This window comes from Crocodylus siamensis, chromosome 11, assembly GCF_052110815.1.
Source record: "Crocodylus siamensis isolate JL-2025a chromosome 11, ASM5211081v1, whole genome shotgun sequence".
NCBI classification, from domain to species: Eukaryota; Metazoa; Chordata; order Crocodylia; family Crocodylidae; genus Crocodylus; species Crocodylus siamensis.
This window is the reverse complement of record NC_143405.1, coordinates 42,118,061-42,141,514: the sequence shown is the minus strand read 5'-3', so window position 1 is coordinate 42,141,514 and position 23,454 is coordinate 42,118,061. Positions and strand designations below refer to the sequence as shown.

Genomic DNA, 23,454 nt, shown 5'->3' with positions numbered 1-23,454 from the left:
CTAGCGTCCCCAGATACCAACTGGCTGAGCCTCAGAAGCTCCTGAGGGCAAGTAGCCCTGAACTGCTCGCTAGGGCAGCTTTTTATACTTCTGGTGCCAGCACAGGTGCCGGCCTTAGCTTCTAGCTGCCCCCTGGTTGAAGATATGGGAGTAGCTGGGCAGAATCAGTTTGCTCCACATCAAAGTGCATGTTCAGGCCTGTGTGCTGAGGCACAAATCTCAAGCACAAATTTGTGCTGCTGCTACTTGAGCTGCTGGAAGTACATGTGCCTACTGTGTGGTTGTGCTCAAAGATTTCAAATAGTAATCCATAACGACAAAATCATTCTTACTTACCATGGTCTTTCTGAGTTCTTTGTCTATTATTTTTCTATTTATAGTAAAAAAAAAAATGAGTAAAAGGGAAAAGCTGGCAGTTTCTGAGTGGTCCCTTGAGTCTTATAAGGCGTACCCTGAGTCTAAAAATGTTGAAAACCACTGCTTTACATTATGCTGCATTTGTTAAACAATATGCAAAGTAGCCATACCCAAAGACAGACAGAGAGAGAGCGAGAGAGAGAAAGAGAGAGGGCGCATGTTCTTTTTGAACCCACTGCATCAAATTATACAAAGGGAAAAGGACACCTTATCTGAGTGATACTCCATTCTGGATCTGTGCCTGCATTTTGGGTGTGCTGGTAATGGAGAATTTGGCTCACTTTTGGAAGTCTAACAGTTCTTTTTCTGGTAGGCAGAGTCCACTGTTTTGCCAAGTTTTTATCTTGCAATCTTACAGATTGTTGGTTTGCCATTTTAATTATTTTGTAATTTGTGATATCACTTTAAAAATGTCTCCATGCAATTAAGCACCCCAGTATCACATTAGATAACCTCCAGAGTTTACACATGCTGAGACTGTATTTCATTTTTAGCTACAGTAGGCTTCATTTTGATTTGCAGCAAATGACCATAGGCTACATGACTGCTCACTCAATTGGATAATACCACCTCTTTAACTGTGTCTAACACATTACACAAGGATTGATATTAACAAATAATCCCACCTGACCACACTCAGAAATGAGGCAATCCAAACTAATTGTGGGGGTAGGGGGAGATGCTCCATATAGTTCTAGTAAGAAACATCTTTAGCTATTTCCATGATTTTAACAACTTCTTGACAATCTTTTCTTACATTAAGCATTTTCTTACTTCCTCCTAGATCCTCTTTTTATCTTCTATTTCCTAAGGTCCTAATTCTGCAAAGACTTATTGCTCAGTACAGAGAGCATTATGGAATAGTCCCGCTGGACCTATGAATTAACGCACTTAATCTTAGGACATCTGAGTTCACCTGCTGCCTCTTCATAGTCTTCCTGAGTGATATTGGACAAATCACATATGACCAGCTTTTTAAAAATATTAAGGGGACAAGTAGGTGTTCTCATTGACAGTAACAGGAGTTTGGCACCTTTAGGGTACAGAGAGATGCCTACTTTTCATTGATCGCAACTGGAGTTAGGCATCAGTGTGCTATATTTAGGTGGCATATTTAGGTACCATGACACTTTTTAAAATATGAACCTTTACTTCTTTATGTTGCAGTTCCTCATTTGTAACATGAGGATGGATATCACTCCTGTCTCCCACACTTTGTCCAACTTCTAAGAACTCTGGGACAAAGACTTTTCCTTTTAATATTCATGTGCATAATGTAAATAGAGCCCTGATCTCACTTGGAGCTACTGCAATTTAAAAAAATGTTATGCTCAATAACACAGTATGGGTTTGCACAACTAGATCCTAGTGCAGTGAGGGTAGCCTCTGAAATATCTTTTTGTGGTTTCTCTTGGGATATAGTTGGGTTTTTCAACTCCTGTGAACCTTGATAGTTAAGTTTTGGAATATTTAACAAATGGCCTGTAGTCCCCAAGGCAATGAAGACAGATGAGAGCTTGCATAGGTCTAATTTATGGTAATACTGTGAAAAGGCAAATCAGAACTCTAAAAACAAATCAGATAATCCTTAAAAAATATAGGCTTGTATAAAGAATGCAAGTCCAAGGGACATAAATGTAATATTAAATTTATCCAAATAAAATAAGCTTAAGAAATCAGCAGTGAATAAATTTGTTTCTGAAAGGGCTTTTTAGCCTGAGGAATTCCAGTGAGCAGTAACTGGAAGAAAAGTGCAGCTGTGCTCCTTTGCAGCAAAACTCACCAAGACTTCTTGTTCACAGTATCGTTAAACATAATTTGTTTCCCATCTGTATAGTGAATCTTGTTTAAGAGGAAGCAAAGTTCAGAGATTTCTGTATCTATCAGACTACTTACCCAGTATAACACATCAGTCCATCCTTCCATGGTTATACACTGGAACACAGTTAACATTGCAAAGGCAAAATTATCAAAGTTGGTTATGCCTCCATTTGGTCCAACCCAGCTGCCTTTACATTCAGTGCCATTCGTTGAACACTGACGTCCATTCCCTGAGAACGCACAAGGTGCTGGATCTTCTTCAACTAATATATCTGAAAATTGACCAAAACCATTTCAGAATTCTGAATTCTCCAAATCATTGTCAAATTAGTTACCCAGTGAAGAGATAAATCAATGTTGGTGAACTAGTGACAACATCACGTCAAGAGATAATGTATTCTGGTCTTGGTGCCTAGAAGAGCTGAGAAGGGGACTATATAGAAGATGCAAGCCCTTGGCATCTCTCAGGTCCAAGTCCCCATTGTGCAAGGATAGACACCGTCAAAACTAAATGAACAAAAAGTTCAAGTAATACAAGATGGAAAAAACACAAATGGACAGCTTGTGGTAATGTGAGGTATCTTGCTGGACTGACATTCACACTCTAATATTAGCTTTCTTTTGTTAAACTTCTCCCCATCCCAAATTTCTCTCTTCCCTTCTTCTCAACAGGCCTGCAAAAGTCCCTGCATTGAGTCTGGTCCATTTCATATTTGGCTGATGGAAATGTAATTCCAATCACTTAACAGAATTTCTCACTTGTGGCGCTCTTTCATTCCTCCTAAGCCTTCCCACATCAAATGCTTTTATTGCATCACTTAAACTATACCTGAATGGGGGAAGATTTGATTTCTCTATTACTCACTTTAGTGCAGTTCCTATGATTAGACTGCCCAAATTGCTGAAACAGAGAGACAGCAGGATCTGCCACAGGAGGATAAGTCTTCCCTATGATATAACTATGTTCTTTAGTAGCTTGGGATTCAGAACCCAATTACTGAGCTTCCCACTGTGGGCTGTCACTGCATCACTGTGTTGTCCCTTTGGCTACATTTTCTACTAACCAAGTTCAGTTCAAAGCAAGTATTACAGCTTCAGTCTTTAGTCAGCTTTTTTAAACTCAATATATTTGTTCAAAAATCATGAATCACTAGGGAGACTAAGATTTAGAACAGTGTTAGCATATAGGCCATATCTACAGAAGACCTATTGACTTAAAAGGGACTGGAATTAGGTCATTATGTTATTTAATACCTTTATGACTTACCTGTACCAATAAGAAAACATGATTTGTGCATTTTTCCAATAAAAAGTTCCAATCCTATGATAGCATAAATTATGATTACAAATAATACCAAAAGGGCAATATGGAGCAGAGGGACCATGGCTTTTATAATGGAGTTCAAGACAACTTGTAAACCTAAAAAAGAAAAAAAGAATACACAGATACTGAACCAGGCTTTCCATTGTTTTAGCTTTTCTACTTATGAAACCTGCAGTTACACATTATTAGACATTTATAACTAAGAAATCAAGGGCTGTAAATTTAAGATCTGGGCTGAACCTAGCATTTCCTCTCCAGAGCATAAACCTTGCTACATCAGCTCAGAGGAAGATTTCTGAAACTGCTCTGATTTAGAAGTCCAAACCTAGGGCTGCTTTAAAAAATGTTAATTACAAACCTCACTGGACATTGCTTGTATTTAGTGAGGCTCATATCACAGGAAGCAATGCTTGAGAGGCAGCAGTAAGAATTCATGCTTTTTAAATGTAGTACATTTAAAGTGGGAGCTAGGCTCTATATTACCAGAAGAAGCTTAACAATCCTGTGCCTAGACCCTGATTTTGCAAGAAGTGTGTTTCAGATGTGCCCAAGTGTCCAACAATACAGAGCTTGTTGAAGAACTGGCACTTGGTTTGGAAAGGTAATAGCACAGTTTGGGAGCACTGCACCTGTCTGGTAAATATCTTTTAAGCTGATTTTTGTACTAAGGAAAGCTTTAAAGAATGAAAACATTTGAACTCAGTCATTTGTCCTTCATGTATTTTTTTTCATTTTTTCCTTATTGTTCCTGCCATTTTTCCCTAAATGTATTTTGGCCAAGTTCTTCTCTGATAGCTAGTAAGTCCCAAATTAATGGAGTTAATATCATAGTCATGTTTTATCACAGAAAATTAGGGTTGGAAGGGATCTCAGGAGCTCATCTAGTCCATCAATAAGAGCAGAATAGGGCTCCATGGTATTAAAACAAAGGCTGTCTCTATTATGGCATTTATCCTCATACCGCTTGATTCCCCACTTAAGTTATTTTCCTAAGTCTGTATTAACACGATCACTTCCATGCAACAGATTATGACGTAATAAACATGACAGTTTGACGTTTCTGTTGAATCTAATATGAGAAGCTGAGCCATGAGTCAGAAACATATCATTCCACCCAAATATCTTCTATAATTAGAAATGAATGAAAAGGTAATAGGATTATTAAAAAGATCAATTGCTTTCTTTAAATAATATTGCTCTATTTTTTGAGTTTTCTAATTTTGGAAATCCTTCTTATTGGGATAAGCATCAGTGAGCTGCATTAACATCAAGAGAAGCCATTCATCTGCATGAGGGTCAGAAAAAAATGAAAGTGCTTATGAGCTGTGATATACATTTACCTGCATATAAACTACATTTGAGCTACCTCCATTTAAGTTCCCTGGATTTTGCTTTCAATAATGTAACTTTATTTTCCAGTGCATTTGCATTTTAACATGTAATTTAATTTATATTAAACTTCTAAAAATGAAATACGTTCCCTTGTCTGCTTAGTGAACTGTATAAGAAGATCATACACTGAATGATTTCACAATCCCTTACTGAACTTCAAATAGGATATTATACATCTTGAAGCACACTTTATCTGCATAACCAGATAACAGAAATCAACTTTATAGCCTGTCACATGTATTGTTTTCTCTAGAGCAAGAAGGTTAAATAAACTGAAAAAATAATACAGTAAAACAGATATTTTTTTCCAACAGAATTACACAGAAAAGGACTTACTGGGCACTCCTGATACGAGCCGGAGAGGTCGCAATACACGAAAGGCTCTTAGGGCTTTGACATCAAAGCCACCTGGTTTGCCACCTGAGTGGCTACCTCCTTCTGCTTCTTTGGTTAATTGTTCCAAAATTACACTAAATAATCTAGCAAATAAAAAGAAAAGAAAGGTCATCACCACCCATTTGCCATGTAATTAGAAAAATTAGGAAATTGCTGGAATTGTGGATAATTCTGAAAAACTGTTCAGCTGTTGAAATGAGGTGTATACTTATGTATTAAAACTTGACAGTGATAGTTATGAAGTGCAAGAGCTTCTAATCCCTCGAGAGAGATGATCACACAGTATCCACTGAATTAATTTTCCATTAGGATACAGTTATTGCTATTTTTAAACAAATGAAGCCACTTTATCACTGATTTTTGTTCAAACATTTCAGCTGTGAGGTCTGCAGAATTAGTCTCTGTAGAACATTAAATAGATAATTACAAGGAACTGTCATTTTTATATTTTGTGCAATATATGAACTCCAGTGACACTATGGTCCAGTATTCTAAACACAGGGAAAACAATCAGTAGTATCAGGTTTTTCATAAAGTCCAAACTATTTTGTTTCTTACTCATAATAAACTTTGAGTGCAAAAATACTCCCAGATGAGTCACTTATTGTACTGCATTTCTTAGCTGCAAAAACTGGTTGCTGTTTCACTAAAACAGTGATAGAAAAGGAGGCTTTCCAGGACCAATAACACTTCAAGCTGACAGTGGTGAAGGTCACAGGAGATGCCTATACGTGTGCAGCGAGGCTGCTCTGACACGCTATAATTACAGTACGTCAGAGCAGACTTGATTAATCGAGTCTGCTGGAGCGTGGTAATTAACACACTCCAGCAGCCCCCTGCATCTGGTGTAGCAGCATCCCTACATTAAAAATGATGGTGGGGGTGCTTAAAATAAAGCTCATTAAATGAGCCCGGGCTCCTGGAACTCCCACCCGGCCTGGCTCATTAAATGAGCTTTAGTTCAAATACCCCTGCCATCAGCATAGGGATGCTGACACATGAAATGCTGTGGCGCTTTAATTACAGCAGCTCTTGGAGCTGCTCTAAGTAAAGCACCCCTCTCCCCCACCCCCAGAGCACATGTAAAAGTGTCCTTGGGTATTCCTCCTACTCCTACAATATACCTAGCTTGGGTCACCCTTTCCCATTCCCAGTCTGTTCCACCTTCTCACCAGTGTGGATCCTAACCACAGGGGGTGTGGCCTGTCCCAGGGAATGTAAAACCTTTCAGTAAATTAAAGAATGCAAGCATGTAATTCTGTAGGCTCTGGTTCATCAGCATAATTAAATACAGGACTAATCTGAAGTAACCGAGCAGTCCTGTCGGCTTCAAGGAACTACTCATGTTCTTAACATTAAGCACAGACCTAAAATTGCTGAATCAAACTCAGAACCTTTATGGAGGATGCAGCTTCCAGTCACCCACTACAGGAATAACTAGCAAAATTAAGAGGTCCAAAGGGATGAAGTACTGTGTAATCCTCTGTACTTAGGACCTGATCTGGTCCTTTTTTCTCAAAGTTGTTGTTAAAATCAATGGTAACCTTTGCTCAAGTAAAGAAAGAAGTGTATAAGGAAATGGATTACTCTTAAGTGATCCATCCTCTGACTGAGTTCAGTGGTAGTTGACTAAGTCAGGGAAGAATAAGAAGTGCAGAGCAAGGCCTACAACTATGTCAATACTTATCAGCCCTGCCAAACCAGTAACTAAGCTATATAAAACTGGCAGGCCCCTGAGTTCATTAAAAACAGAACATTTATTATTCTGCGTGCTGTACCAAAGCCATATGGGATTAAAAAAAAACACTGCTTAAGTTATTTATGTTAGAAAATTTCCTGCATTTCTTTTCCTATTGAAACATATTTTGGAACAGTGATGATTTTGTCTTTGGAGCCACTGAAATTTCTGCTGACAGTAAGAGCATTTCATTTAACATATTTAATGTTGGATGCCTGTGGCAGTTCCTTTGAAGATATTAAAATGTCTAATGAAGTTCTATAATGAATCAGCTCCAAGAGAATCAGATCCAGAGGTGATTCAGTCTCCACAGAGGGTCAAATACCAAAATCAATTATTCACTGGGCTTTTTTACTTAAGGATGCAAATTAGTTATGTAACTGGCCCCATGCTTGCTTACTTGCTTATGTTCTGTCATTGATGATCTTAAAGTAAGCATGAAGAGCATGCCTCATCCTCTATGAGTGATGGACCCATGTTATGCAGCACCTTCCTTTGCCCTGTTGCAGTAGGTTGAACATACGACTACAATAACTGCACCTCATATAATAATTCTTCTCTTCTGGTTAGGTTCAGGGGCTTATATTTAGGTCTTAGGATGAGATTTTAAGTATACAGTGGGATACAGTTCAATTATCCAGTCTCAGTGATTTTCACCACTGATTAAGTGAAAATCTGACCCCCTCATTGCATGAGGTATCAGATAAAGATGCTACAAAATCTAGCATCTTTTGTAACTTGTGTCTGCAGAGCTCTCAGCCTGTCCCTGTTTGCAGAATGGGAGTGGGGAAAGGGAGCAGAGGGAGTTTAGTTTAGGGGGTTTTCAGCCCTGCTGATGTGGGGGGAGGGCTCCAATTCACCCACCGCACCCTTCAGCACCAGCTGGGGAGCCCCAAAAATGAGCTCCCTTTGCTGCCTTTCCCTCCTCCCATTCTGAAAATAGTGAGCACTGGCAGAGAGCCCTGGCGGTTGCTATAGGAACCTGGCTGTAGGCTCCCAGCCCATTCCCCTCCCCCTGGAACCAACAGTGAACTTCTGCTTGGTCTGGGGTAAGGTTGTAACTCAGAGCGCTTTGCAAAAATCCTTCTGGGTTAAAGCTGGGAGCTGCACTTCTGTCTGCACCAATTTAGCACAAAGCCATTTTATATAAGAGCTTGCTTTTCTCCTATTTTATCCATAGGCCAGAACCTGGTTGAATACCACCAGACCAGCACAATGAAAATCTTTTTGGTAATGTTGATTTTCTAAATATAATCTGAACAGAAAACATCTGAAGTGAAACCGCAAATACTTTCACTCATATTCTACATAGATTTTTATGGACTTAAATAGGACCTTCAGTATTAAAAAAGTCCCTTGTTTCAGTCTGATCACAACATTTGCATACTTAGAAGAAAGCAGAATATACACTTTAAGATTAACACCAGTGATGCTTGGAGGCAAGATCTTCCAAGTCAGCACATTAACACAAAGAAAATCAATACCAACAATGAGACTATTAAAGCTGCTGACATTAAAAGGCAAATGGTACATGGTTCTTACACAAACGGAGTCTCCCCACGCCCCTGTTCTTCATGTAGGGGCTGAACAGAAGGGTAGTCACTGTACCTGAGACAGTACAGGACATGCTCCCATCCCACACCCCTAGAATTGCACAATGCAGCTCACAGTTCCTCCATTCTGAACTGAAAGTCTTTCAGGGCTTGACCCCTCCCTCTAGTAGAGTTGATCCATTAGTTCTGCATGAGTAAAGGTTAGCAAATTTAGTCCTTCAGTTCCATCAGAACAAGTCATTCATGGATCTTTCTATAAAGACACTATATTTACAGGACAATGTTTTTAGAATGTTGTTTTTGCAAAGTATAAACTTACCCTACTATTACTATTACAAAATCCAGTAAATTCCATCCATTTCTAACATATGCGTTGGGGTGTAATAATAATCCATATGCTATAATCTTCAAAAATGTTTCAATAGTAAAAATTATCAGGAAGGCATATTCTACTTTTTCCTGTGTAAAAAGAGAAAAAACAAATGTCAGAACAAAAGACAAAGTAATTTAAGAGGTTATTCTTTAATTAAATTTTAATCCAAATGACTGAATAATTCTATTGGTCAGTATTAAGAAAAGATACTGACTCAAGAGAATTTCTCTCTTCGAATTTAAAAAACCCTTCTGTGGCAGCAGACATAGTATTTCGCCTGTTGAATGAAGTGATTATAATTAAATTGGAATCTTCTTGTTTCGCACTGTCTTAAAGTCAAAGGACCAAATTTCGGACACAATCCTGCAAACATTCACTGATTCCAATAAGACTAAATGCATGCATAGAGTTAAATATATTTTGCAGGACTAGGCCCTTGCAGTGCTGTTTAAAGAGAAATAACTTAGTTCCACTTGATTAATCTAAACTTAATTAGAATCTGCAAGGTCTAGTTATACCAGTTTACTGATGCTAAAAGAGTGTGATCATGCTAAGGAACTGCAAGGTGTATATTAAGGTGGATTCCACCCAAGTTTAATTTGATACCTTTTACAACTTCTTTTTGTTTCCTCAGCACATACGTTATACCAACTTAGAATTCTATGTCCCAATGCATTTTTAAGCATGTCTAATTTATTAACATTATTAAGCTCACATTTAAAATACAATTAGAGCTATCACCTGAAATTATTGTCATTGTTAATTGGGCATTTTTTATATTTGTGGCTTCCTCTTTCCCACATAAATCAAATATTAGTGTATTTGGGCTTGGGTACACTGTAAGATAGTGGTTTATCAAAATCAATCAACAACAACATTTGTTCTCTCCATGTTCTGAAATCCCTACTTCAAGAAGTTGAATAAGCTTTTTGTTTACTTGTCAGTTCCCACACAAATAGGAGAGCCAAGAATACAAGACCTGCAGAGAATGATTCACATTTTTATACTGAATAAGGAACTCACTGGAGACAGTTCATTATAATCTCATACAACACTACCAAACAGTTTAATTCTGAAAGCTTCTACTATCATATATTCATATATTACAGATAAAGACTATTAGGTATTTATTTACTAGGCTTGCCCAAAAACAAAAAGACAGCCCTTGCTCAAGCAATTTACAGCCAGAAGACAGACCTGGAAAGGACACGCAAAAGGAGGTCATCTTCATTCAGGGGGATTGGATTGCCCATCTAGTGGAAAAATTGCCTGAGGCTGGATTTACTAAGGAATTTTCTGAGATGTCCTTGAATTGTTCTCCTGAAATTGATCTGTCAGGAAAATGGGGATTATACGTCCTCCCAGCAAAATGAGAAGTGTGTTTTTCCTCCCAGTTCTCAAAGGCACTGGAGACAGGAGCTCTGGCAGGATGGGTCCAGGCTCTGCAGCATCAGTGCTTCCTCTGCTGCCTCAGGTACACAATGGAACATTACTTAAAGAGCGCTTTTGCATCTTGCACTGCATTTATGTTAGTGTGCCTACTGGGGAGAAAGTGTCTGAAGAGAATTAGGGTCTGGTTACACTTTGCACTTTGAGCTGTTCAAATGTTGATCAGTGTTAATGCTTCCTCGAATTTGGAGCAGTCACGTCTTAAGTCTAAAAACCAAAGCTATGCGAAGCTTCGTTTCCTGATTCAATTCATCAGAGATTTGGCCCGATTCAGTGTCCAAATCTCCAAATCTGAATTGAATCAGGAGACCCTTTAATCTCTCCAAATAGAATCAGAACCCTCCAAACTGATTTGGAAAGATTTGGAAAGATTTGGAGATTCAGACATAGATGCAGCTTTGAATGTTTTTTCTACATACCTCAAGGTGCCAGGTGGCTTGTGAATGCTGAGATGGTGGGGTGAATGGAGCATCCCACAGAAGCCCCCCACCCTATGCGCCCTTTAGCTTGGCGACTGGTGCCTCCTGGGTCTGGGAGGGCAGCCAATCGCCAAGCTGTGAGGAGGGGGGGTGGGCCCCCAGCATGCTCCCCAACAGACCCAGAAGTAGACCGGAGGTAGTTCCAGTCCACTTACGAGTTCACCACTGAGCACGTAGGCAATAAACTCTGGCACAGTTTGTGCCAGAGCTTATTTCTCCTGGGGGCACCTTTTACACATGCACCCAGGACTGCAGCACATTGAGCTGGGGCAGTGCAGCCCTGGCTGGCAGGGGGCCCTAGGCGTCAGCCTGCCAGTCCAGAGCCGCTTCCCCCCAGCTCAGCATACTGTAGTGGGGCTGGTTGGGTACTCCAGTGTGGAGCTAGTCAGCAGGCAGCCCCTACACTGTAGCAGACTTGTGACCCTGCCAACCCCAGTCACCAATATACATGTGCATTATGGCAGAGTAAATAACTCTGCCTTAGAATAGAACTTGTGTCTATCGTACAGTTGAGTTAATTAGTTCACGCTGGCCTAACAGAGGCACACATGTAGATGGTTATGCTTTACTGCAGAGCTAATTAGTCAACTGCAGTCAGGTGTCTCATGCAGATGCACCCAGTCTCATGTTTTAATTTGGGATTGGGCTGTAAGAGGTGCTGGTCATGCTTCCTGAGGTGTGAAGGAAGATGCTTTTTGGGGAGTTACTGCCCCTGCCCTGGGAAGGAACACCTAGCTCATAGTGACCCAATCTAGCCCCCTGCCTCGTTTCCCCTCATGCTCCCTACAGCCCACTACTTGACCCATCCATACCTTGCAACCTGACTAGCTGACATATACTCTGCAGACTGTTTGCACAGGGTTGTGCCTCTGGAGATGGGAAGGTCACATCCCTGAGGCTGTGAGGGTGTGTTGGCTTGGTGCCAGAACCCCCTTCCCCTTCTGGGCAGTAGAGTTTGGGGGAGAGGATTTTGTCCACGCAAAACAGGAGGAGGGGAAGGAACACAGCATCTGGGATGCTGGAGGACTACAACTTGGATGACTCCTCTGTGGGGAGGCCACACGTTAATGGAACATAGGATGGGTAACAAAAAATGGAGAGAATCCTGCCCTGGAATGGAATAACTTTAAGCTGCCCTGAAGTGTGTTTAAAACTAGTTTCAGATGTTAATGTATGGATAATCCAGGGGTTAAAAGCTCCAGAAGCTGCCTAAAATTGACAAGGGCCTTACAGGGCACTGAGGAAGAAGTAGTACTACAGAAAGACTCTGAATGGTTTTGCATAGAAGGTGATATGTAGGAAGGCCCAAAGACCCAGTGTTATAGGTTACGAGTATTCCTGAGAAATACTCTATAGAAATGTTGAAATAAAGGCAAGCCTCAATGTTTATACACAGTCTACAGGAACAGCTATTTCCATCTCACTATTGATAAGCAAGGGTCTGACTTGGACACAAAAAGATAAATAATATAAGACAACATAAAGAAAGCAAAATATATTATGGTTGGCATTTGCTACAGGCAACATACATAGTTGCCAGAGTATTAAGAGAGAAGTTTAAACAATAAGAGATGGGAAGCTTTGTCTGTGACAATTTGAATAGGTTTTTTTGGGATAGGAATACAAGACGTAGCACTTGCAAAGATCTCCTGGGTCATCAATCATGCTCCTGCGTGGCCCTCCCTCCCCACCATTGATTGGCAGAAGGGCCCCACCATTCCATAGTTTCATAGTTTCTAGGGTCGGAAGGACCTGAGTAGATCATCTAGTCCGACCCCCCGCCATGGCAGGAAGGAGTACTGGGGGTCAAACATCCCCAGCAAGGTGTTCATCTAGCCTCTTCTTAAAAACCCCCAGGGTAGGAGCCAGCACCACTTCTCTTGGAAGTTGGTTCCAGATCCTAGCCGCCCTGACCGTGAAGTAGTGCCTCCTGATATCCAGCCTAAATCTACCCTCCACCAGTTTGTGACCATTATTCCTGGTCACTCCTGGCAGTGCTTGGGGGAACAGTGACTCCCCCAATGCCTGCTGGTCCCCTCTGACTAGTTTATAACAGGTCACTAGATCCCCCCTCAGCCTTCTCTTCTGGAGACTGAACAGGTTCAGGTCCCTCAGCCTCTCCTCATAGGGCCTGCCCTGCTGTCCTCTGATCATGCGAGTGGCCCTTCTCTGGACCCTCTCCATGCTGTCTACATCCCTCTTGAAGTGCGGCACCCAGAACTGGACTCAGTACTCCAGCTGCGGCCTGACCAGTGCCGCATAGAGGGGGAGGATCACCTCCTTGGATCTGCTTGAGATGCACCTGTGGATGCATGACAAGGTGCGGTTGGCCTTCCTGACTGCCTCCCCACACTGCCGGCCCATGTTCATCTTGGAGTCAATGACGACTCCAAGATCCTTTTCTGCCTCTGTGCTGACAAAGAGGGGAGTTCCCCAACCTGTATGGTATGGTGCCAGTTGTTCCTCCCCAGGTGCATCACTCTGCACTTGTCTGTGTTGAATCCCATCCTATTCTCTCGTCCGCCCACCCTTGTAACCTGTCTAGGTCCGATTGTAGTCTGTTGCTTCCTTCTAGTGTGCCCACATCCCCCCACATCCTAGTGTCATCAGCAAATTTGAACAGGGTGTTTTTCACCCCCTCGTCCAAGTCACTGATGAAGATGTTGAACAGTGCGGGCCCGAGGACCGAGCCCTGCAGAACCCCACTGCCCACGTCCTTCCAGGGGGAACAGGGCTCCCTCCACTTTGAGCCAGGCTCCAGAGTGAGATGTACGGCCAGAAGCCCACTGCGCCCCCGTGAGCTCCAGGACCCCCAGAACAACCATGGCAGACCCCAACCTTTACCAGAACCACCATGGCAGACCCCAACTTTTACCTTGAGCACAGCTGGGAGGTAAGTGGGGCCCGCAGTGGGTGGAAGCTAGTCAGCTGCAGGGCAGCAGAGAGGAGCCAAGGAGAGTCCTGCCCTCCCGCCTCAGCTCCTACTTGGCTCAACCTCCCCAGGGAGCCACACAACCGGTGCTGCCCAGCCCATGAGACAACGGAAGAGGGGGCACTCACCTGTTCCCTTCTCTTGTGGGGAAGGGACCCCCAGCCCCTGAGAGTAATGCAGCACCAGCAGTGGACCCTTCTGCATATGCACAGAGTTTAAAAAGAGCCTGCCAATGGCAGAAGCTGCAGTTCGGGCCTAGCTATGGAGTGAGAAACACAGGCACAAGCCCATTGCACCCCTGTGAGCCCTGGGACCCCCAGAACCCCCACTGGTGGTCCTTCGAAGTCTAGGATGTTATCCTTCAGGTGACTGAGGAGGCCAATTCTGGATGCACACATCCTTTGGCAATGAGGGCATGTTGTTGCGCAGGGGAGTGGGATTCACAGCCCCAGGCTGCTCCCCTTCTCCTTCCTCCACTGCTGCCATTCTGTTTCAGTATTGAGTCATTGGGCCTCAAAGTGGCACATGCCTTGGTGGACCAGGTGGTGCCATGCCAAACAGTCAGCAGCTTGCTCCTCCCAGCCACTGGTGTCAATGCCTCCATGCTTGAGGACAACCTTGTACCATGAGATCTGCTGCGTCCCAGGAGCCTGTATTCAGGATGTAGCTGAGAGGATCCTGAAACTTATCTGGCCCTCCAACCATTACCCCATGCTCCTTATCCATGTGGAGCAATCCCAGCTGGGTCATGAATCCTGGAGTCCCAAACAGGACTCTGGGAGTGGGACTCAGAGGGTCTAGGACACAGGTGGTTTTTGCCTCAATCCTTCCAGTTACAGGTCATGGGCACAGGAGGGTGAGAAGAATTCAGTAAGTAAACAGAAGACTGCAGCGCTGGTGCCATCATGAAGGCTTCGGATTCTATGACCGCAGCCCACACTTCAAAGAGAGTGACAGTGAGTTATTGGGAAGAGACGGCCTCCACCTTACTCGTATGGGGAAGACGCTCTTCTTGGCTGGAATGGCTGACCTGCTTGACTGGGCTTTAAATGAAGTTTGCCAGGGGATGGGCAGATAATCACCAGTGCAAGCTCACCAAGCGTCAGCCATCAAATCAGTAAGTCAGGCTGTATAAGGGAACACAGTCCTACCCCACCCCAGAGATGGGGTCTTCTAGGAATGCAGAAAAGCCTAGGGCCTCCAATGGTAGGCTTACTTGCCTATATACAAATGCCAGGAGCCTAGGCAACAAAAAGAAGAGCTGGTCCTTCTGCTAAACAGAAATGACTACAATCTCATAGGGATAACGGAGGCCTGGTGGGACTCTACCTATGACTAGACCACAGCTATAGACATCTATACCCTGTACAGGAGAGACTGTGTTGTAAGAAAGTGTGTAAATGTAGCTCTCTTCTCCACCTGTTCCAATATGAATTCATTTTTCTTGAAGATTGGTGACCAGATGTGTACACAATAATCCAGATGTAGTCCCACAAATATTGCTTTACATAACAAAGTAGTTACCCGTATAGTTAGTAACTAGCAGTCGTTGCCTGTCAAGAGATTTTTTTTCCAACAAGATGTAGCCAGTGAAATAATAGTTCTCCTCCAATTACGTTCTGTAGTCTGATGATCACGGAGGAAAGAGCTCTCTGCCATCATCTGCTGGAAAATCAGGTTTAATTTATATGATTAACTGCCAGTGAGACATATTGGTTGTTTTGATTTGTTCTGCATGTAAAGTAGCAAAATGTTATCTTTGTGAGCTGAAAGGGCCATAGAACCATATTTAATATTTACTATGGGGAGGATTCTCCATAACTAAACCTCAGTTGAAAGATTGATTGACCTTAATTATATCTCTGATAGAATGAAGAGAGACAGGTACCCTATATAATTTTAAAAAAAATTAACAAGTTAACAGAGTATAATAATAAAACTAATAGAGTTTAATAATAAAATTGGACGCATCTACACAAGGCATTTACTGAGCTGAGTAATTAGCTCTGAACTAAACATCTCTGTGTCTGCATGTGCACCCCTTTTAGGACACAGGAAACTAATAAACACCACAATAGGGTAGTACTTTAAATACAAGTATTACCCTGCTGCAGAGTTTTTTTGTGCTCAGGAGTGCACGTGTAGACATTGACTCGGTTGGCTGGAGCATGAGGGTGCTTCAGTGTCGGGGCTACCTGCTGGCTAGATGCCCCAGACAGCCTCTCCGCAGCATACTGAGCTAAGTCAAAGCAGCCCGAGGCTGGCAGGCTGACCCCTTCCCACCTCTGGCCGACCAGCTGAAGCTGCTTCAACCTGGCTCAACTTGCTGCGGGGTCTGGGCACATGTAAATGGCATGCTCAGGAGATTCCCGGGAGCAATAAACTCCAGTGCAATAAGCTCCAGAGTTTATTGTTGTGCACTAATGGCACCCTCTGAGTAAATACCACTCAAAGACCCCCTTTTGCTTCAAAGAGCTGAAATCCACATAGCTGGATTAGGTAACAATGCCTGGGGATTGACTAATTGTTGCAGAAGCACAGGAGTGGAGAGAAGCAGAAGAAATAACACTGACATAAAACCCATGTCAGAGAGCAGGCTGCACTTATGTGTGGACTACACGTGGATCTATCTGAGTGCTCCCCAAGATACTTGGAGTTTGCTGACCTCTGACCAAAAACTATGAGTAGGGTGCAGCAGAGAAGGAAAAAGAAACACAGCATGTGAGAGACATAGTAGCAATGGAGAGGTTTTTGCATTATTCCTGTAAGCACACTGTTGATTTCCTGCTATCTTCTCTCAATTTCATGCTGTCCTCTTTGTTCCCCTGAAAACATTTTCTCTTGTTTTATACACAGATTAAGTGCTTGCTGTAGGGGGTGCTTACCGTTTATACACCCCCTACTGCAAGCACTTAAACTGTGTCCCTGCAACACCCACTCTAATCACAGCTCTGCCTCCTCCCTCTGGCAAACTGTAAACTGCAGCCTGGCTTGGGGCGGGGGCGGGGTGGGGAACTGAGTCTCTCTCCCCAGAACTGCCCCAGCCCTGTAGCATGTCACAGCCCAGCGGGTGGGTGAAGGCGGGTAGCATGGGGAAGGGGTCTGGGGCCTCTCTTCCCACAGATGCTCTAGCCCCATGATGCACTGCTACCCAGCCATGGGGCTTTGGGGAAAAGCAGTCTGGGTTCTGTGTCCCCACATCAGCTCTGGCCTTGCAGTATGCTGCTGCCTGGCCTGGGGGGTGGCAGGAACATAGAATGTGCCATAAGCGGAAGGAGAAAAAATTTGGGGGGGCTGAGCATGCATGCACATGTGTGCACGTTCCCCTCACCCCCAGGCAGGAAAGTCTGCAGGGGAAGGGGCAGGGGGAGGGTAACAGGCTGAGGCAGGATGGGAGGAAAGTGGGGCTGGGGCCTGGGGCCTGGGGCTGGGGCTGGGGCTGGGGCTGGGCAGGGATGAGGAAGGAGTCAAGCCAAGCCAAGCTGGGCCCAGGACTGGGGCCAGGGCCCGCTGCACCAATCCATTCCCATGCGCCTGGGGTTGTTGCCTGGCACCAACCCCCCCTCCCCCATCAATCCGCCACCCCCCAGCCCTGCACTGGCCCAGCTACCTCCCCACACTGGCCCTGGCCCCACACCACCCAGGGGGGCCCAGAGCTAGGGGCCAAAGTGGGGCCAGCCTCAGCTGTACCACCACGCCAGAGGGTATGGAGCCCCCAGGACACCTAGGCCCACCCCACCCTGCTCTGACTCATCCCCAGGAAGAGCCCAGTGCAACCCTGGCCCCAGCCCTAGTTGCAGTGGCAGCCTGCCCTCCCCATGCATATCCAGGGACACATGCCCCCCATGTCTCCAGGGGTGTACATAGCAGCAGGAGCCGTGCCCCACAGATGGGGGGGAAGTGTTGAGAGATATAAAGGCTATAAATGTATGGCTTGCATTTATGGAACTAAGCACTGCTTCCACATTGACTGAAGTTTAGACCACTGATGAAGGTGACTGCCAAGGCCTGACAAATGTGCAGAATATCAGGTTCAGAGTTCTGAGTTTGTCTTACAATAGTTGTTGGCTTCAATACCCCGCCCCGCCAGCTGTGCAGCACCTGCCCCTTCCCTAGCCCCAGACACACTCCCTCCCCACCCCCGCTGCAGCCGCCAGAAGCCCTCATGCTGGCTGCCTTGCGGCCCTACTGCTGCCCCACGTTTGGGGGAACTAAGACCCATTAGTCCCCCACTTCCGCTGCCCATGATCCAGACCCTTTTCCCCTGCAACCTCTCTGCCCGGTCAGGGGCACACCATAGCACTGGAGCTGCTGTGGGGAGAGAGACCCTGGACCCCATCCACTGCTGCCTGGCCTGGGGAGCTGCTGGGAAAGGGGTCAGGTGTCTCTCCCCCCCACACTGCTGACAGTCACCAGGCGGTTGGGGGGTCTGTGGAGAGAAGCCACTTTGGCAGCCTCATGGGAGGCATTCCAAAGCACTCCCAGTGGCCAGTGCACACAGGCCCCAAGTGCCACCCTGCTCCCCCAAACAGCCAACATCTCTTCAATTTGCTAATGCTCTACCTCATAGCACTTTAAGTAAAGTGTGCTAGTTAGAGCAATTCTGCCAGGGGCTCTCTTTTCCCCTACAGGAAGCAGTTGGATGGCTTATCTCTTTTTAATAAGTTATCTGTTGCTGTTTAATTTTTCTTTTTTTTTTCTTTTTTTAAAGAAAGCCCATCTCTGCATATCTTCAGAATGGAGTAGGGATGTGATGATGTTTAGAAACTGGATAAACGCAAGTTTCTTTGGTTGTTGTGTTATGTTCACTAAAGCTCTGGAGGTGTTGAGAGCTATAAAGGCTATAAATGTATGGCTTGCAAAGGGGAGATAAGCCAGGGGTGGGCAATTATTTCGGGCGGAGAGCTGCTTACTGAGTTTTGGCAAGCCATTGAGGGCAGCATAACAGGCAGCCTGGGGCAGATAAATATTAATTTCCTTAATTTTTTGGGGGGGGGGGGCCCACGGGCCAGATAGAAAGGCCTTGAGGGCCACATCTGGCCCCCGGGCTGCATTTTGCCCACCCCTGAGCTAAGCACTGCTTCCACATTGACTGAAGTTGAGACCACTGATGAAGGCGACTGCCAAGGCCTGACGAATGTGCAGAATATCAGGTTCAGAGTTCTGAGTCTGCCTTACAATAGTTGTTGGCTTCAAAAGTACTAAATGTTCTATAAAGAAAGCAGCTCCCTTCTTATATTATGTATTGAAATGGAGTTGCCTAGTTAAATAATTACTTTTCCCTTCCTGGAGTAAAGGGGGTTGGAGCTGATAAAAACAGGGGGAGGTGAAGAGAATGAGGAATGTTGCTTCAGCTGTATCATCCTCCCCTTGGCCCCACAATTCCTTGTTCAGGTTCTCACTTCTCAGGGACAATGGTGGCAGAATACAGCATGGCCACTAGAATGCTCAGTGGCCTTCTACTCTATTACCAGTGAATCCTCCATCAGTATCATTGACTCAGTTGTACATTTCTATCTGTCTCATGTATTCACTATGGGGCAGATACTCTTGTGGGGCAAATTGTAGGACCAGTGTGCATATGTGCTTTACAACCGAGACAGAAAGGTGGAAGGAATCTTCCACCAGACAACAGAAAACCCCTGCTTTTTTCTCTCAGCCAGATCCATCCCCCACCACCACGGAAACAAGTCTGGCTGTGTGGGGAAAAGGGGGCTTTGGAACCCCAACTTTCCTGCTAATAGAGAGGCATCTCAAGATTCCCTGGGATGCCTCTCTGTAAGCAGGAAAAGCAAGCAGGTGCTCCAGGGTCTTGAGGGGCCCTCAATCACTCAAGGCACCTGCCTGGGGTGGCTAGAGACTTCGAGGAACTCAGGCTGCCCATACTCTCCCACCCTAGAGCTAGCAGATGTCCTTCTTAATAAAGTGGCAGAGTCTATCACTACCTTTTGTCATGCCACAGATTTCCCTTTGACGGGTAGCAACAAAGGGTAGCAACATGTATAAAAAAATATTTATGGGGGCACAAATGAGACATCAGGCAAAAACCAATGAGACTGAACTGACTGTATGCTAGCTGAAGATAGCGGGAATGTGAGACATTGTAGCCACTCCCTGTCTTTGCCCCAGAAAACCTTGGGGATTAGGATGAGCAAAGGGAAGAACGGGTTTGTTATGTTGCTGCTATGACAGCTAAGGAGTCTTGCCCAGGAAAATCTCCAGCAGAAGTAGTTTCTGCTTCCACCTGTACAAACGGACATTTTGAGCCCTGCACTAAGGTGCGTGGAATGGCAGCAGAATGAGACCTAGCTTAATTCTGGGGGCCAAGCTTAGAGAGTTGGGGGCCCGGGTGGTCTTTTCGTCCCTCCTCCCGGTTAGTGGAGGCTGTCAGTGGCAGAGCGCCTGCATCCGTGAGGTGAACTGGCACCTCCGGAGTTGGTGTCATCACGCCGGATTTGGCTTCCTGGACCATGACCCGCACTTCAGAGCAGAGGGCGTCCTGGGCTGTGATGGTCTCCATCTCTCCCCCAAAGGTAAAAGTTTGTTTTCTTACAGGCTAGTTGACCTCCTCCAGCGGGCTTTAAACTAACTTCGTCGGCGGATGGGGATCCACAAGAGCAAGAGATAACTCAACCAGGTGTAGGACCTGCCCAGGTAAGAGCTCAGGTATATACCAAGGGACCAATTGTCTGTCAGGAAGGGGGGACGCCCAGGGCTCCCACAGGGGGATTAAGGTGTCTCTTCACTAATGCAAGAAGCATGGGGAACAAGCAGGAGGAGCTTGCTCTCCTGCTTGCAAGTAGTAAAATCGACCTGGTTGGCCTAGTGGAGACATGGTGGGATGAAACTTTTGACTGGGCAGTAGACATAGAGGGCTATAGGTTGTTTAGAAGAGATAGGAAGGGGAAAAAAGGGTGGGGGGGGGGGTTGTGCTCTATGTTAGGGAACAGTATACCAGTTCCACCTTCCAAATGAGACCAGAGGAAGGCTTAACTGAGACCCTGTGGGTCAAACTTCAAGGAGGGCGGGGGGAGAGGGATCTGGTGGTAGGGATTTACTACAGGCCACCACATCAGGAGGAAGAGCTGGATCTGGAATTCTCCAAGCAGCTGGGGGAGGCCGTGTGTGCAAAGGATGTTGTGGTCATGGGTGATATGAATTACCCTGACATCAACTGGGAGGAGCAGTTGGCCAGGTCTAGCCACTTACAAAGGTTCCTGATGTGTGTACAGGACCTACACCTCCTGCAGGAGGTACTTGTCCCTGTCATGGAAATTTTTTTAAGTGTGTGCTGCCAGTACAGAAGAGGTTAAACTGACATGCGCGGTTTGAAGCTGTGAGTGGAAATTTCCAAGGCTCACCCAGTCCTTGCCCCCTGGGTGACCTGCGGAGCTGTCAATCATTGCTGACCTACTTTCCCCACAGACACATGCTCAGACTGTGTCAGCTCCTGACTGAGAGCATGCTCAGTCAGAACCTGACATGAGGTAATCGGACTAGAAATTTCTCTGTGGAGAGCACATTGATTGGCTACCAAATTGATATAAAAGTTCTGTGAGCCCCTCCCTCAGGGGGAGATCGCGTGGACCAGAGACAGAGGCTGCTGCTGCAGGGACTGTTCTCTGAGTCAGGCTTCAAGGCCTATTGATCTCCTCCTTTGGCTCCGTGGCTTAGTTCTTCGTATTACTCGTTGTATTGCGGTTTTGACTACGTTCATCTGGCTTCCTGACTTACATTTTGAACTGATTAACGGCTTACGATTTCGGATCACCCTCTGGACTTTGTTTAACCCGGTTCTGGATCATCGACCTCGGCTTTCCTCACCAACTACGACTCTGCTCATCCCTCCAACTGACGTCTCCGCTGCTTCATCTTCTGGCTACTGATCTCGGCTTCCTCATTCGACTACCCGATTTGTCCATTGCTGTGGATTGGCGTCACGCGGTTCATCATCACCGTGTTACAGTTCGTTTTTGTTATTTGTGATCCCCATTTATGAGCTGTTGACCAGCCCTGGGACTAGGTCTTCGGACTGAACCTCGTGGGCCAACAGACCCCTTTGTTGTTAATTGTTAGTTTGTGTTTAAAACTGTAACTGAAGACCTTTCTGCCTACGCCTGAAGCGTAAGTCAAATAAATTCACCTGTTCTTTCTCAATCCGCTCCGAGTCCCTAACTCCAGACTCTACGCCGCTAATCCCACCTGTCCGTATCTAATTGCCACCCCGGCCCACCGTGACCTTGGGGCCCGATCCTTCGGTTTTCCCCGACAGTCCCCACTAGGGAAAATGCCATACTGGATCTGGTGTTAGCCTCTGGGGACGACCTGGTGGGGGAGGTGCTAGTACAAGGGAGGCTAGGGGACAGTGAACATGAAATGATCCAGTTTGCTATTCAGAGAAAGGTGGGAAGGGTAACTAGCACAGTGCAAATGCTTGACTTTAGGAAAGCCAACTTTGATGTGCTCACGGCAGTAGTCAGAGAGGCACTCGGAGCCTAGGAAGTCCAGGAAAGGTGGTCCTTCCTCAAGGAGGCTATCGTTGGGGCGGAGCAGGATGCAATTCCTCTGCGCAGGAAGGCGGGAAAGGGGTCCAAGAAACCTTCATGGCTGAGCGTGGATATCCAGGCCTTCAACACAGTGTCCCACCCAATTCTGGTGAACAACCAGACTGCGGCATTGATGAATGCATGGTCACATGGGTGGCAAACTGGCTCCTGGGGAAAACCCAGAGGGTGGTGGTGGACGGGTTGATGTCAACCTGGGAGGGTGTAGGCAGCAGAGTCCCCCAGGGCTCAGTCCTAGGGCCGGTGCTGTTCAACATCTTCATTAGCGACCTGGACGAGGGTGTGGACAGCACCCTGTTCAAGTTCACTGATGACACCAAGCTGTGGGGTAAAGTGAATACACTGGCAGGCAGGGACTGCATCCAGGCAGACCTGGATAGGTTGGAGAAGTGGGCGGATCTGAACAGGATGCGGTTCAACAAGGACAAGTGCAGGGTGCTGCACCTGGGGAGAGGGAACCAGCATTATGGTTATAGGTTAGGGGCTGACTATCTCAGCAACACAGAGGCAGAGAGGGATCTTGGAGTCATGACTGACTCCAGGATGAATATGAGTCGCCAAAGCAATAGGCAGAGCCAACCGCACCCTGTCCTGCATCAACAGGGGCATCGCTAACAGGTCCAGAGAGGTCTTGCTCCCCCTCTACGCAGTGCTGGTCAGGCTGCAGCTGGTGTACTTCGTCCAGTTCTGGGTGCCGCACTTCAAGAAGGAAGTGGAGAACCTGGAGAGGGTCCAGAGGAGGCCACTCATATGGTTGAGGGCCTCCATGGCCAGCCCTATGAGGAGAGGCTGAGGGACCTGACTCTCTTCAGTCACTGCAAGAGGAGACTGAGGAGGTATCTTGTGGCTGCCAATAACCTTATCAGGGGCCACCAGCAGGGACTCGGGGAAAGTCTGTTCACCAGGGCCCCCCTTGGAGTCACCAGGAACAATGGCCACAAGCTGAGGGAGGATAGGTTTAGGTTGGATATTAGGAAGAACTACTTCACTGTAAGGGTGGCCAGAGCCTGGAATAG

General features: G+C 45.6%; 1 protein-coding gene across 1 annotated transcript in view; it reads right to left on the bottom strand.

The window, feature by feature from the left end:
- CACNA1D (calcium voltage-gated channel subunit alpha1 D) overlaps positions 1 to 23,454 on the bottom strand; it is a 432,804-nt gene that overhangs the window by 237,480 nt on the left and 171,870 nt on the right. Inside the window, exons 4-7 of the mRNA XM_090022496.1 lie at positions 8,961 to 9,100; positions 5,291 to 5,433; positions 3,506 to 3,658; positions 2,314 to 2,510 (exon numbers count right to left, since the gene is read on the bottom strand). Coding sequence (XP_089878622.1) covers positions 2,314 to 2,510; positions 3,506 to 3,658; positions 5,291 to 5,433; positions 8,961 to 9,100 — 633 coding nt within the window. The remainder of the gene's footprint in view (positions 1 to 2,313; positions 2,511 to 3,505; positions 3,659 to 5,290; positions 5,434 to 8,960; positions 9,101 to 23,454) is intronic.